Below are 14413 nucleotides of genomic sequence, written 5' to 3' on the forward strand. Positions count from 1 at the left end.
TCGGTTCCTTATCGTACTCAATCTCGGCAGGGTTGGCTATCCTGCCGTATGCCGTATCAAAAGTAACCTTTCCCCGAGTTCACCCTCCTCCTACAAAGTCTTATCCGGGCCAGAGATTTCCCTTGCCGGAGCCGGAGGTGGTGGCGGGGCAGGTGGCGGAGGAGCCCCTGTGCCATCACCGGGCACCGGCGGGATCTGCACGCCGGGTTCGATCGACTGGGCCGGCTTGGGTACCGCCATTGGCCCCGGTGGCACAACGATACGACCCGTTAACTTCTCACCACGAAGGACCTTCTCCACCTCTGCACGGTCAAGCGTCTCATACTCTACAAGCGCCTTGGCCAGCAGATCGAGCTCTTTCCTCTTGGATAGCAGCAGCTTGCGCGCGCGGTCGTATGATTCATCGAGGACTCTCTTGACTTCAGCTTCGACCATGGCACGCGTCTCGGAACTCAGCTCGTTGTAGTTGCGCAGATACTCGACGGGGCCAAGACGCTCCGACATGCCAAGCCTGGCCACCATCTGCCACGCAGTGCGGGTCGCCATGTCGAGGTCCTAATCGTGGGTTAGCGGGTGGCTTGTGCCAAACTGGGGTCATGAGAGAGAGGAACACATACAGCACTAACGCCACTCGTCACGAGGTCGTTACCATAGACAATCTCCTCGGCGACCTTGCCGCCCATTGCGCGGTCAATCGTGCCCAAGTAGTCCCTGACCGTGTACGAATACTTGTCCATCTCCGGGAGGAACGCCGTGTGGCCGAGACTCTGGCCGCGCGGGAGGACGGTGACCTTGTACAGCTCACCCGACTTGTCACCGGAAAAGTAGGCAACCAGGGCGTGTCCAGCTTCGTGGTAGGCCGTCATCTCCTTCTCTTGGGGCGTAATAACCATACTCCTTTTCTCGGCACCCATGATAACCTTGTCCTTGGCCCATTCAAAGTGCGTCTGCATGACCGCCTTGGCCTTGACCTTGCTGGCGCGGACGGCGGCCTGGTTGACAATGTTCTCGAGTTCGGCGCCAGATAGGCCCGAGGTGCGGCCAGCAATGGCCTCGATGTTGACGTCGCTGCCGAGCTTGATCTTCTTGGCATGGTGCTTCAGGATGGCGATGCGGCCGCGTACGTCGGGAAGCGAGACGACAACGTGACGGTCGAAACGGCCGGGCCGGGTGAGTGCCTTGTCCAGGGATTCTGGGAAGTTGGTAGCAGCCAGAATAATGACGCCGCTATTCTGGGCAAAACCGTCCATCTCGGTAAGCAACTGATTTAGCGTCTGGCGGACATAGGTGGCGTCACGCGAGTTGCGTCGGCCGCCGATCGCGTCGAGCTCGTCGATGAAGATGATAGAGGGGGACTTGGACTTTGCCGCATTGAATAGTTCACGGACGCGCTTGGCACCCACACCAACGTAGATCTCGTCGAACTCGCTGCCAGACATGAAGAAGAAGGGCACACCAGCCTCACCCGCGACGGCGCGGGCCAGCAGAGTCTTACCAGTACCGGGAGGGCCAACTAGCAGGACACCCTTGGGCAGCTTGCCACCCAGGGTGCTGAACTTGTTGGGATTCCGCAGGAACTCGACCAGCTCCTGAAGCTCCTCCTTGGCTTCGTCGCAGCCGTGCACGTCGCTAAACCGGGCCTTTTGGTTCTCGGGTTTGGCTTCGGTGGGATCCACCTTGCCGCCGGGCCGCTTGAACGAGGACATTCCTTCAACAACCATGGTCATAACGACCAGGCTGAGATAGGTGCAGAGACCGAACCAGAGAAGAAACTTGATCCACCGGAGAGCCGCAGTCCCGAATGTCTCGTCAACGATAACGTGCAGAGGGCCGCTCTTGGCGCCGGAGGCGCCGGTGGAGAATGCCATATTACCACCCGAGTGATGAGCAGCAACAGCCTGCCCGACCGCCTGGAGGCCCGTCGGGTTGATCCCAGACGGGTGGGCAGCCAAATCGGCCGGCGCGGCACTGGCAGTGCCAGTGGTACCGTTGATCATAGCCAGCGCCTTGCGGTAAGCGTCATCGGCAGCTTCGTTGGTGGCAAACCGTCCTGAAAGGGGAGCATGTCAGCGTAAAACTCAGGGGGCGCAGAGTATGGACATAAACGTACCGGACTGATAGCGTTCGACAACAATAGCAGGCATTTTCGACTTGAGAAGGAGCTGATAGAAAGAGTTCTGGGCCGTGGCGCTGTTGGGATTCCGGTTGGCGGCAGCCTCGCGGTTGGCCAGAAGATCGCGCGAGACGCCGCCGGTGCCGAAACCCCGATACTGAGTGTTCTTCGAGAGCTGTTGAGTCTTAATCCAAGTAAACTGCTGCATGTGGCTAGGCTGGTATGTGCTCATGGACCGGTAGGCGGGCGGGGAGCTCAGGGGCCGAGCCATAAGAGTCGCGTAGGAGCGCCGGAAGAGAGGGTTCGCCATGGCGAGCGAGCGAGGAGACATCGTTGAGATTTCCGAGAAGATATTGATGGGCGATGCGTTTCCTAAGCCGCGGCCGAGGAAGCGCTGCGACAGGACAGCGTCCCGCATGAAGTCAGGGAGTTCGGCCTTGGCTTTCGTCCCCCCTTCCCGCTGCGTAAGACGGACGACATCACGACTATTGTTCGTTGTTGAAGAAGTCGCCGACTGAGCACGGCGCGCGGTTGCGGTATGGCCCGGCTGAGGCTTTGCGGCTTTCGGCGCAGGAGATGCGTAGGTTGAGCCTCTCCAAGGAATCATCAGAGTGTTCGCGATCGACGGCCATAGGTCCGACGTCGCCGCTGCGATGCTCTGCCAAGGACACAGTCAGACAGGATCTAACACGACGAAGAGAGGACGAAAAGCCATTGAGAGCAACTTACCGGCAGCCCACTTGCGTGGAAAGCCATCGTGTTGTGGCGCTCTCTGCAACAGCACCCGCGAGACTTTCTCTCGATCACGGAATGCGGGATGCAGTTGCAAGAGCCAAAATGATGCAAGAGCCGATGTTCGTTGGGGAATGCGAGTGGACTGACCGATTCCCTCGAGTCTTGGCGATGTGGCCACCCCGGGAATTTTCCGGCCGCGCACGTGACTTGGCGTTCGACGGAGCTGGACCCGTGCTTCAGTGGCAAAAGACGCGTCCCGTCTCATTGAGCAGCTCGGCAACCGATGAACAAGTGGAGGGAAGCTAAGTGCCCGACAGCTGGTAGTAGACAATTCCGCATGGCAAATTCTTACAGCTGGATACATCACTCCTGACTCCCAATCCATCAATTTACCCGAATCGATTTACTAATCCGTCAACATGAACCGCTCAATCGAGCAGGCCCTCCTCTCACTTCTCCCCACGCACAACTCAACCCTGCCCCAGCCTCTCACCGAGCTGGCCAGCTCTCTCCTCGCCCAGTCCCGCCACCGCGCAAGCACACTCAAGGCGGAAGAGGAAATAGCTCGCCCGTATGCCTGCGCCCATCTGGCATGCGACCGGCTCAAGATCGCTCTCAACCTCCCGCCCATTGACCCACGCCCTCCCATCCCACCACGCATCTACAAGCGCCTCTATAGCCACCTCGACAAGATCCTGCCCTCTTCAGCTTCCACACCAAACCGCGGCACGCCAGGCGGAACCCTCGGTAGCGGCCGCGTCAGAACGCCGAGCTCCAAGCTTCGCGACCAGCAACTCCTCGGCACCTCTCCACTCGCCAACAAAACCCGCCTGACTCCCAGCAAGGACAAATCCATCTCACAATTTACCACCACCACCACCACCACCACCACCACCACCACCACCCCGTCCAAGAAACACACGCCCAATCCCAAAAACCAACAGCAAACCAACAGCGACCCCCTCCCGCGCTGGATCCGCCCCACCCTCCGCTTCCTAACCACGCACCTCGGCCCGTCGCGCGTCGGGCCCGTGGTCGCGGCAGGGCTCGAGTCCATCATCACGCCGCGCGGCAAGCTGACGGACGACGCGTGGGTGCTGGCCAACCTCGCGGCCGTGCTCGGGGCCGTGTACCTCTTCGTGTGGCGCGGGGTGACGTGGCCGGGGCGGGAGATGGAGCAGGGGCGGTACGCGAAGTTTCGCAAGGCGCTGGCCGGCGCGCTGCGGAGGGCGAGGGAGGAGGTCGAGGGACTCGGCGAGGCGGATTGGGAGGGGTGGGCGGAGGCGGGCTGGCGGGAGTTCGATACGGCGGCGCTGAGGGTGCATCGGCATGGGTGGTTCGACATGGAGTGGGTGCGCGGGGTGGAGGATTTGGTGGAGAGGGAGGAAGGGGGAGGGGAGGGAGAGGAGGGAGATGGGGAGGGAGAGGAGGGAGATGGGGAGGAAGAGGAGGTGGTGGTCCAGGTTAGGGGGGGGGATTCGATGTTCCAGGAGCGGTATGATTATCTGAGTGAGAGAAAGAGGAAGGCGTATGCGGAGTGGAAGGGCGGGTTGATGAAGAGGATCAGGGAGCTTGAGAAGGGGGTTGAGGTGAGGTGAACTGCTGCGGCCATGCCAGGGATGTTATTTTGTCTATTTCTACCGACAGCTCAGGCGCCGTCAACTCTCTTCAAACTCCGCACGGTATCCACCACGCACTTCTCAAACCCAATCCAGTCAATCCCCAACAACTTTGTCGTCGCCGAGTTGTCGTACCTAAACCTCTTCTCCTCAGGCGGGAGCTCCCCGCCTTCGGTCTCCGCCGTCGGCAGCCTCTCCGAATCCTCGGGGAAGTTCTTCCGCACTAGCGCTCCCAACTCGGCGTTGCTGAAAAACCCACTCACCACAAACAACCTCTTCCCGCCCGCCTCGGGGATCTCCAAGCCGGCCTTGACGTGCGCCAACGCAACGTCCCGCACATCCACCCAGATCACGGCCGGTCCCGTCGGGGGGACCGCCTCGCGCCACTTGCCTCGCACGCAATCCACGATGCGCTCGTTGCTGGTGTTGATGGCGTCCAGGCTGGCCAGGTAGTGGACCACCGGCCCAAAGACCATGGGCGGGTTGATGGTGACGAGGTCAAACTTTGCCCCGTTGGCCGGGTCGCGCACAAAGTCCCATGCGGCGCGCTCGGCGAGCGTCTTGCTCGCGCGGTAGGCCGTGGCCGGGCTGTTGTGGATGTCGGCGATGGTGACGGGGTTCCACGAGGATTCCGAGAAGGTGGTGGATGGGTCGAATATTTTGGCCTCCTCGAGGATGGCTGCGAAAGAGGAGGTGACAACGACCCGCTTGACGGTGGGGGCCGAGCGGGTGATGGCGCGGAGGATGGAGGTCGTCCCGATCACGGCCGGGTCGATAAGTTCTTTTTTGGGGTCCTCTGTTATTCGGTAAGGAATGCGTCTGGCAATGTAAGGGAGGGGATGGGGGAAAGGGCGACGAACTGAACTTGAAGTGGAAGGGTGACGCTGTGTGGAGGACGACCTCGAGCCCGGGAACCTTGACTGCCTCATCAAAGGCGTCTGGCTGCGCGATATCCGGTACAATGACAACGGTGAGGTCGCCCGAGGCGGCTTGGGATGGGTACGCCTCCCGGATCTTAGCGGCCTTTTCCTCGGAGCGGACAGTCGTCACGACATTATGCCCTTTGGCGAGGAGCTGCTCGAGAATGTGGGCTTAGGGTGCGTCAGTATATCCGCATTGGGACGCTCTCAGGAGCAGCGGTATCACCCTCAGGATGCCGGGCTCGGTTCGATCCGTAGTCGGCCTCCCAGCGGAGTCCTGGAGCGTGGGACGCTACCGTGCGACTACGTATAGTTCCGACGTACCTGCAATGAAGCCGGAGCCACCTAGAAGACGCGTTAGTTGGTTCTGTTTTGCCAAAATGCAGGGAAACGGCAGGGCTTCGCCGACGTCATCAATTGTGATGCCCGAAGAGTGAGTAGCCTCACCTGTCAAGAGAACCTTGGTCATATTCGGTCAGCGTCTTCAGCCTACTCGTTTCTTGATGCTATTCCTTTCAGTTTCCGAGTCGTCTAGGTTTCTCAGCGAGTATCGCAAAGGCTTCTCAATTGGGTTGAAGTCGGCTTTATACCATTCGCATCGCCGGAAACCCCGCTCCTGGCCCCTGGTGGGGTGCTGCCCGGGGTTGTTCGGCATTCGCAATGCACATCGGCCTTTACGCGATCTCCCGTCCAAAGGTGTCTTATATCCGAGGACAGCCCAGTTGAGGTAGAGAGTTCCGTACTTTGGGTAGAAACGCACTCTAACTTTCCCGCATTTCGCTCCTCTCCGTTCCTTCCCCTCACGCTCCGGTACCTTGGTGGTGTTCAGTTGTACACATTTATGATTCCAGCCCACATAAGTGGGCGGGTCACAGGCGGGAAATGCTCGATGGCCAATGGCATTGTCATTGAAGGCTGTCTCCTTTGACTTCCCCATGCTAAATATATAAAGATTCATACCTGTACGTCATCGCGTGTAGTAGCCACCCTGGGTCCTATAATAGCCATTGTAGTCGGAGCTGTAGTTATTGCCTTTGTATATCAGGAATGCATGAAAGGTGTGTCTGAAACCGCCACCCATGCATCAAAGCCACGGTAATTGTACTCAAAGGAGGCTTCTATTTGTTCGTTCAAGCAATCCCGCTTTTGTTAGCTTACGCTGCAGACAATTGCGATCTCCCCGTTACAAAATGTAGAGGTATCCCCGATTCCAGGATCCACGACCCCAAGACATTCAACCGAACCCTCGACATCCTTTAAGCAATTTCTTCATTACCGTTCTCAATCTAGCGTACTGATACCATTCCACGGATTCTCAGTTTCGCCTACGGCAATCATGACGTCGAGTTCAGTGCCACCGTCCAACTTCGGCCATTTTCAAGATCTCCCCGCTGAATTGAAAATAATGATCTGGAGATGTGCGGCTTCGATCCCTGGTGTCATTTATATACAGGCTAGTACGACTGGGCCAAGAATCATTAGATTCGTTCTGCCTGGAGACGATGCCCAAGACACGCATGCTGTGTTGCAACAGGTAGACTACCTCTCCCGGAGAACCTGGTCAGAGGTTCACAGCATCCGTCTCGAAGTTCATGGTCAGAATGATCCGCCGGAGACTTACAACATATCCGACGATGACATCGTGATAATGAGCCTGGGCGCTCTGTATAACCTCGTCCTCGAGTACCGGTTTGCGGATCCCAGGCAAGGGGCTTCAAGAAAAACCCTCAAGATCGGCGATCAATCTCAGCGGGACTCGCTGCTGCTCCGCGCCGGAGAAGGTATGGTGGCCTCCCAAAATACTAATAGGGCGACGCCTGGAGCCGGCGCTCCGCAAGACCTCCAGATTGAACCTCTATCAATACCCAGCCTCCGAGGAGACCTCGGGAAAATCAAGCGACTGATTGTCCTCGATGATGACCTGTCAAAATACTGGCCCCATTTCCTCAAGGCCCCGGAAATCCCAGGGATCTTAGACATCCTCGAACAGGTCACCCCGGCCCCCCACGAGGTAAGTAGTATTACAGAAGACCATGAATACGAATCTCAGCTTGCACAGGCTCAGGTCGGCAGACTTCCCCAACGCTATTACTGTACCTGCCCGTATGGCGCAGACCCCGATCAGACCGACCCATGCCGGGGAGGGCCTAACATCGTCATTTCCAAGACGCCGCTCAATCTACCCGAGTGGCTGAGGATGCTGGCCCTTAACGACGACCCGGACGGCGAGATAGACCTGACATTCCGGCACGGCGTCAAGAAGGATTGCAACCCTGTCTTGTACAATGACATGACGCTCTGGCACTTTTCCCGTCCATTCCACGAATCCGCTGCCACAGGCACTGCGGGATAAAGGGGACATGCGGCCCCGGTCATGCTTTGGGAAGTGCTTTGACAGGCAATGGCGGATTGTGACCAGCATCATAGACGGCATGGCGTTGGCAGCTCCATGTCTCAACGACTTCTGATACTGCAAGTTCTTATGTCATCACTATCAACAGACGAGCTTTTGACACCGCTATCGATACCATATAACTTCCTCCCATACATCACCAACCTAGCATCGGTCACTGTTGTTAGTAGTACTTATTCATTGAGAGATAAAAGGGAGCGGAAAGAACGGGAGAAACAGTTCGCTTCTTGAAGCGGAAAAAGGCGGGAAGGAATTACTCTATGCTATAATGAGAAATGGACGTAAGCATGAAAAATTGTCTCACCTGTGAATAAGATACCTATATTCCATCTTATATCTTCGCAACCCCTTTCATGTTTTCATACCTGACACGCCAGTGCATAAATCAGCTTCGGGGGGCAACGAGGAGTCAACCACGAGCTCACTATATTCGTTCCTATCATGCCGGCGTGCTAATCCAGAACAAGAGCACTAGTAGCAGTGCCCGGTCACCTCGGATAAGCAAATCAATGGCCTCCTCCACCCCTTCCGGCGTCTTCCTGAAGCTTCAGAAAATCTATGTCGTAAGTCCACTTCAAAGGTCATCAAAGTACATTCCCATGCCACCCTCCCCTCAACCCCCCGCCGCCGATCCAAGCAGCCCACTCTCTTACCCTCCACAAGCTGTTAATCTACCCATCACCCCTCCGTGGTATCCATAGCCTCAGCAGCCCTCACCCTCGCCGCCTCCCTCCTCTCAGCCTTCCACGCCTCAATCCGGCCCCTCAGCTCCTCATCCGGCACGACATCCTCAATCGTCATGGGCTGCCGCGTATATGGATCCTTGGGATCGCTCAGCAAGTGCTGCGTGATGGTCGACCGGTCCACGATGTGCTTTGACGGCAGCAGCACGGGATCCGACATCAAGATGCCCATGATGGGATCCTCAAATTCGGGAGGCGCGTCGTCGTAGTCCAGCTCGGCCTGGTCCAGGCTCTCCTTGGCCGACTCGAATTTTGCAGCGAGCGCTTCCCACGCCTGAATGTCCACCTCATCCTTGAGGTACTTGCTCCGTAAGATGTACGCCGTCATGGACATGATGGACGGTTTGTACGACCTCCCGTCGGCGGCTACCGCTTCGATAAAGGCGGCGCTGGAACCGAGGTTGAGGTAGATATCCACAAGCTCGGGCAAGAGGGTTTTGGGATTGAAGAAGTACTTTTCGGGGTTCTCCACTTTGAGAGTTCTGGACTTGGGACCGGTAAGAATGTCGAGGTTATAGTCGAGCATGCCCGCCAGGCGCTGGACTATCTCAGGCATGGTGAAGGACTCGCTGAGGGTGGTGGTGAAGAGTTTCATCATGCTGACCGTTTCGTTGGCGAGCTGCATGTAGGAGCTGGCTTGCCCCTCGGCGGTGCGAAGATCCTCTTCGGTTTTCTCTCGGTCTTGTTGCGAGAGGGTGGCATCTCTGAGCCGGTCTTGGAGGTCGTGGATCTTGGGGAACTTGCTCAGGCCTTCGTCAAGAACGTACGTGGCGTCGTTCAGGAGCAAATTGACGAAGCGGACGAAGAAAGACCTGTTTGTCCTGGGCGTGCGTTAGCAGGGAAGCGGAGTTAGATAAGCAGAGCCAGAGGGAACTCACTTGCTTGACTGGACCAGCTGCTGCCGGTACACGTCATTGGACCAGATGCATTTGATGACCTGGAAGATCTCGTACCGAATATTGAATTTGTCGTAGAACTGCGTATGGGCACCGGTCGACTCGCACTCGATATAGAACTTCATGACGGCGTGGAGTAGGTAGTTGTTGGCGAATTTGGTGTTGGTCATGAGATCGCCCAACACCCCTTTCTTGAGGTGGTACGTAGGCCATGTCCCGTGGGAAAGCAGCGTAACGAGCGACGACTTAAGATACGGATTCTTGACGTACTCGGACGACTCCAGGAAGGTGATGCAGAGCGCAATCATCTCGTCCCCGACCGCCGAGAGGATAATTTGCGGGATGTACCGGAAGACGAACTTGAAATTGTCCACAATGTCCTGTAGCGCGTACTCCGGGAGGCACCTGAATGCCTCGGGCTGATCAGCAGGCAACGGAAGCCGGAGTGGCTTGTCCGGGGTATAGTCTGTCTGGCTGGCGACGCGGAGCAGCCAGACAGTGACATAGCGCATAAACTGCAGAGACCGGCTCTGCATCTTTTGCTCCAAGAGAATGCCCTCGATGGAAAATTTCAAGGCCATGGATCGTTCCAGGACAGTCGTGTGTCGCTTGAGCGCCTCGTCCAGCATTCGCAGCTGGTCTGGGCGGCTGGCTAGCTTGGGCCGTTCCGCCTCCATCATCGCAATGTTCTTCTCGTAGTACTTGATATCCCTATCGAGGTTCTTCATCTTGGAGTTCGTAGCTTCGCTGCCATAATGGTGTGCGGCAAGGGTCAAGAAGAAAATCTCGGTGATGAAGTTGGACTCGCCGTCGACTTTTGTCGCGTAGAAGGCGTCTGATTGCGCCTGATCGGCGTTCAGCTTCGTCTCTTCTCTGATATCGACTCTCGGATTCCTCCTGAAGTAATTGACATCAATACGCCCGACTTTGGAGAATGTGCTGTCCATGAAGGGTTCGCATAGACAATCCAAGATGACAGTCACGTTTATCATGAAGCCGTCCGACGAGACCTCCCGGGGATCGACCTGAATAGCCCGTCTTTTGTGGTTGACATTCATGATGTACGCAAACCAGTCCAGCACCTTGTTCCGAGTCTGGGGGCTCGCGCGGATGAAGGCATTGATGATGGTTCGGAGATCAGTTTGATGGGCGCCGAGCGTCATCTGCAGTGCACTCTGAGATGTCTGGATGCGGCCCTTGTCCATTGTCCTCGGGCCTGCAAAGTACACAGTTGTCACCTCTGGTTGCAGTGGTGATATCCTGAAGAACGGCCCCAGGATGGTGTTTTTCTCAATTCCTGGTGCGGACTGCGCCATCTGGAAACACGGGTGCTGCGCCAGGGCGTTTAGAAGAGGCGGAAACCTAGAATAGGTCAGGAGAGCCTGCGAATGTCAGCCAAGAATACTGCGAGCATATCTGACTCGCTACTCACGTTGACATAAGGCTTGTAGTCATCGTTCATGCTCATTGTCGCGAGCTTGCTGCTGATGTCCGCCATGGCCTTAGTGAACAGCGGGGCAATGGCGTCGTCCTCTTCTAGGCGAGCCACGGCCTCGCCAAAGAACTCCATGCACAGCCCGTTTTCGTTCTCGACGTCGCGCAATAGATACGGCACAAGCGTATCATGCACCGGATTAGGTTCTCGACTTTATGGGGTCAGCAACACAACCATGATGCTCTTCATCGAGGACCAACAGCATACCCAAACAGCTCCGGCATCGTCAACGCAAAGATGCAGTTGCTAAAGCACAACCTCTTGGCCTCTTTGAGCAGCGCCTCCTTCTGCGGCGCCGGACCACGGAACACCTTGAGCATCTTCACCGCCCTCTTCCAGCAAGACAGGAGGTAGTCAAACAACGGCCGGTCCTGCTGAAACTCGGTCGCCGCCTCCATGATGATCTGCTCCAGCCTGCCAACGTCCAACCTGAGTGGGACGCCCTCGTCTGCCAGCTCCTGGCTGACGTTGGGGAGGAAAATCAGGCTGTGTCCATAGCTATCTGTCGTCCGGTTCGCGTCGACCGTCACGCGGAAGATGGCACCCAGCACCCGGTCAGCGTAGTCCTCGATCGTCTCCTCCCGCTGCAGCGGCGTCTGCTTCCGTGGCGGTGCCGTCGCTGAAAGCCCATCAACCTCTGATGCTCGTCTCTTAACTGTGGTATTGGTACTACCTGCTGTGATGCTGCCTGCGCTCTGTGGAGTTGGTGGTGGCGCGGGCGAAGCCCTGACGTTTGTGCGAGCCTCTATCGGCGAGGGCGTCTCGGCGTCTTTGCTTTCGGTCTTGGTCTCAGCGGGCTTGGGGGAGCTCGAAGCGGCGGCCGACGCCGTCTCAGTATCCCGAGAACCCGTTGCGGATGGAGCCGGAGCTGGAGGACCCCCTAGCTTAGCTAGCCTCCGCTGGCGAATTTGCTCCATCGTTTCCTGGTCGGGCGCTTCGGGCGCCGTCGGCTGCTCGTTCGGATCCATTTCGAATTCAGGTTTGGTGTTGGGCGAATACTGAGACTAAGAGAGCGACTCGAGAAGCAGAACGGAATCAGCCCAAAACCGGGGGCGAGGCAAGGGTGATTACACACTAATCAACGGTACCTTAGTGCTTCGGGTTGCCTGAAGCTTCTAGAGGCGCCGAATGTTCGGGATTATGGCGGGGTTGGAGCCGGCCGCAGTGCGTTATCGATTGACGCCTGGTGGGTGCCTGCAGCTGTGCAGTAACGTAATTTGCTGCTAACACGGTGGAAACATGACAAATCCCAATTATCGATAAGCCCCAAGTATTCTTGGCATCGGCCTCGTGGGGGAGGGGATGGTGGTGGGTGGCGTCTGCCACACGCAAACTTGCGAACCTCACCTACTGTACTTCAAAAGGAACGGTTCAAGCTTTTGTTGGATTACTGGATGATACCTATGCATCATCGCTGTTCTTCTAGTTTATCACCGGCGCTTGCCATGACTCTACCGATCCCGGGATCTTTGGTTTGCGGGACACTCCAGGTCCTTCATGCACCCTTCACCAAACGCCCGTTTCCCACGATCCGTAACATCATAACTGACAGCAAAGTTGCCCCCTCAACCATTGGCCATCATACCGCTCAATATGCCCTGCCCGTCCTATTTAAAAACAGCACCGGAAAAGATAGCACAATAACAGCGGCATGATGACGCCTACAGACGCGGAGGATTCTCCCCTCTGCTATCACTATTCCGTCGGCCGCTTCCGTTATAACGGATCGGATTCTCGGAAGAGCCCCTGGTGGCGCCGCCATCAGTAGAACGCGACATGCCGGGATTCCCTGGGCCCGTCGTCGATGTAGCACGCTGCTGGGCGTGATTTTGCCGTTGCATGTTCATGAGCCACGTCGTGTGCATATTGAGCACACCGACCTTGCTAGCAAGCTCGGCAAGTTGTTCGTTGAGGCGCGCGTTCGTTTGGAGTAACATGAGCGACTGGTTCGCGTCCATCTCCATCACCTTCTTGCGTAGATCCTCCATTTGTGTTTCCATGCGCTCGAACTGTGCTAGCATGTAGTCTTCGGGTGAGCCCCAGGCTCCGTTCTCGCCAAGGAAGGCGGTCGAACCTTCGATAGGTCGAAATTCTGTGGTTGCAGTTCGGCCACTATCTGAGATGGCCACGCTCACCGGCAGAGCTGGGCCTAGTTGTTGGGACGATGTTTCGAGCCGCCGCTCCCGCCGCTGTTCACGACGTCTGGTGCGAATCTCGATCCCCGTGAGCCGTCTGACAAGGTCATCGATAATCTTCCTGTCTTCGGCACGTTCCTGCATCAGTCGGCCGATGGCTTCAAACATGCATCCGCTTCGCTCATGGTCCCAGACGACCCGGCGCTTCTCAGCCACCTTGCAGCCGGCCGTATGCCATTTGCACCGTGCTTGCCCTTCAGGGCAGTCTTGGGATTTGTGTTTTTCCAAGCGATGGCGCACCAGGGTGGCGCCGCAATCCGTGCAGCTAGCTGTCGCTCCGCTGCAGCTGCGGTCGTAGTGTGTATCCAGCTCGACAACTGTCACGATCTCGTCGCAGTACTGGCAGGAGACGTCCCGGTGCATACAGCCCTTTTCGGGCAGAGCGTCGCGGCGTGCGATGCGCTTGGAGCACTTAGCGTCAGGGCAACGGATCAACGTGAATTCGCAGCGGCGCTCGTAGTGCCCCTCGATGTGCTCGCGCGAGCATTCGTGATCGCATCCCGTGTTCGGGCACTTAACCTTGAGGCGGTCCAGCTGGTCTTTGATGATCAGCGGCAATCGGCGGTAGTCTCGCGTCTTGTTGATCGGCTGTCGGTCAATCGGGCAAGTCGGCTGTATTTCGAGCGCCCTGTTGATGCATCCTGCACAAAATGTATGGCCGCATGGGGTTGTTATCGGAGAGTGGAATGGTGTTCGGCAAACAGGACAGAGCAGAGTGTCATCGACGGGCCCGATGTACTCCAAGCTCTGGTAGTCGATCTCGAGGAGGGCTGAGTCGTCACGCGTCGCGCATGCGATGGCACTGCTAGGCTGTGGTGAAGCTGGACGATAGGGCATGGGTGTCGTCGGCCGCGATGTCGGCGCTGTCAGGCCCTCCTCTGGCGTATTTGGAGGTGGCATCTTAGAGGCGTGACACTCGCGAAGTGATCGAGGGCTCGAGTCAATAGTGGGATCGGACGTGAGCGTAGGAGCGCTAGGCGAGTCGCCAAATTGAATGTACGGAAATCGGGACTGGATACGGCTTGTTCATCGCCCCGTTGTATGCGGCGTCCGAGGCAAGAGCCAGTCTTCCGTGATGCGGTCGTAGCGTTACGTGGGCTGTCTCGAGGATAGGTGACAAGCTGGAGTTGCGGGAGCATGGACTTGCCGAGGTCGCCATGGCAGTTAACTGAGTTCAACCCCCACCAATGGTAGCCCCACAGCCAACCACAATTTCACAATGACTCCCTGAAAGTCCGTTGATGTCGCCACGGTTCTCAAAAAGAACGGATGGATGACTTCTCC

At 57.2% G+C, this 14413-nt stretch overlaps 6 protein-coding genes across 6 annotated transcripts; 2 read left to right on the top strand and 4 right to left on the bottom strand.

The window, feature by feature from the left end:
* Positions 1 to 90: 90 nt before the first annotated feature.
* On the bottom strand, positions 91 to 2869 carry YME1 (i-AAA protease yme1; the record flags this gene model as incomplete). The annotated part of the gene is made up of 4 exons (XM_071059093.1): positions 91 to 555; positions 618 to 2050; positions 2111 to 2771; positions 2843 to 2869. The coding sequence occupies 4 exons, from the start codon at positions 2867 to 2869 to the stop codon at positions 91 to 93; spliced, it is 2586 nt and encodes an 861-aa protein (XP_070915194.1).
* A 398-nt stretch (positions 2870 to 3267) lies between these two features.
* Positions 3268 to 4446, top strand: MFIFM68171_03673 (uncharacterized protein; the record flags this gene model as incomplete). The annotated part of the gene is made up of 1 exon (XM_071059094.1): positions 3268 to 4446. One exon carries the CDS (start codon positions 3268 to 3270, stop codon positions 4444 to 4446), a length of 1179 nt encoding a protein of 392 aa, XP_070915195.1.
* A 50-nt stretch (positions 4447 to 4496) lies between these two features.
* GRE2_1 (methylglyoxal reductase (NADPH-dependent) gre2) lies at positions 4497 to 5856 on the bottom strand (the record flags this gene model as incomplete). The annotated part of the gene is made up of 4 exons (XM_071059095.1): positions 4497 to 5263; positions 5328 to 5558; positions 5712 to 5732; positions 5835 to 5856. The coding sequence occupies 4 exons, from the start codon at positions 5854 to 5856 to the stop codon at positions 4497 to 4499; spliced, it is 1041 nt and encodes a 346-aa protein (XP_070915196.1).
* Positions 5857 to 6723: 867 nt separating this feature from the next.
* On the top strand, positions 6724 to 7740 carry MFIFM68171_03675 (uncharacterized protein; the record flags this gene model as incomplete). Its single annotated transcript, XM_071059096.1, has 1 exon — positions 6724 to 7740. The coding sequence occupies one exon, from the start codon at positions 6724 to 6726 to the stop codon at positions 7738 to 7740; it is 1017 nt and encodes a 338-aa protein (XP_070915197.1).
* A 738-nt stretch (positions 7741 to 8478) lies between these two features.
* Positions 8479 to 11902, bottom strand: UFD2 (Ubiquitin conjugation factor E4; the record flags this gene model as incomplete). The annotated part of the gene is made up of 4 exons (XM_071059097.1): positions 8479 to 9364; positions 9422 to 10821; positions 10872 to 11085; positions 11142 to 11902. 4 exons carry the CDS (start codon positions 11900 to 11902, stop codon positions 8479 to 8481), a joined length of 3261 nt encoding a protein of 1086 aa, XP_070915198.1.
* Positions 11903 to 12595: 693 nt separating this feature from the next.
* On the bottom strand, positions 12596 to 14029 carry MFIFM68171_03677 (uncharacterized protein; the record flags this gene model as incomplete). The annotated part of the gene is made up of 1 exon (XM_071059098.1): positions 12596 to 14029. The coding sequence occupies one exon, from the start codon at positions 14027 to 14029 to the stop codon at positions 12596 to 12598; it is 1434 nt and encodes a 477-aa protein (XP_070915199.1).
* Between the last annotated feature and the right edge of the window lie 384 nt (positions 14030 to 14413).

Source organism: Madurella fahalii, assembly GCF_045866475.1.
Source record: "Madurella fahalii IFM 68171 DNA, scaffold_2, whole genome shotgun sequence".
In the NCBI taxonomy this organism is placed as follows: domain Eukaryota; kingdom Fungi; phylum Ascomycota; class Sordariomycetes; order Sordariales; genus Madurella; species Madurella fahalii.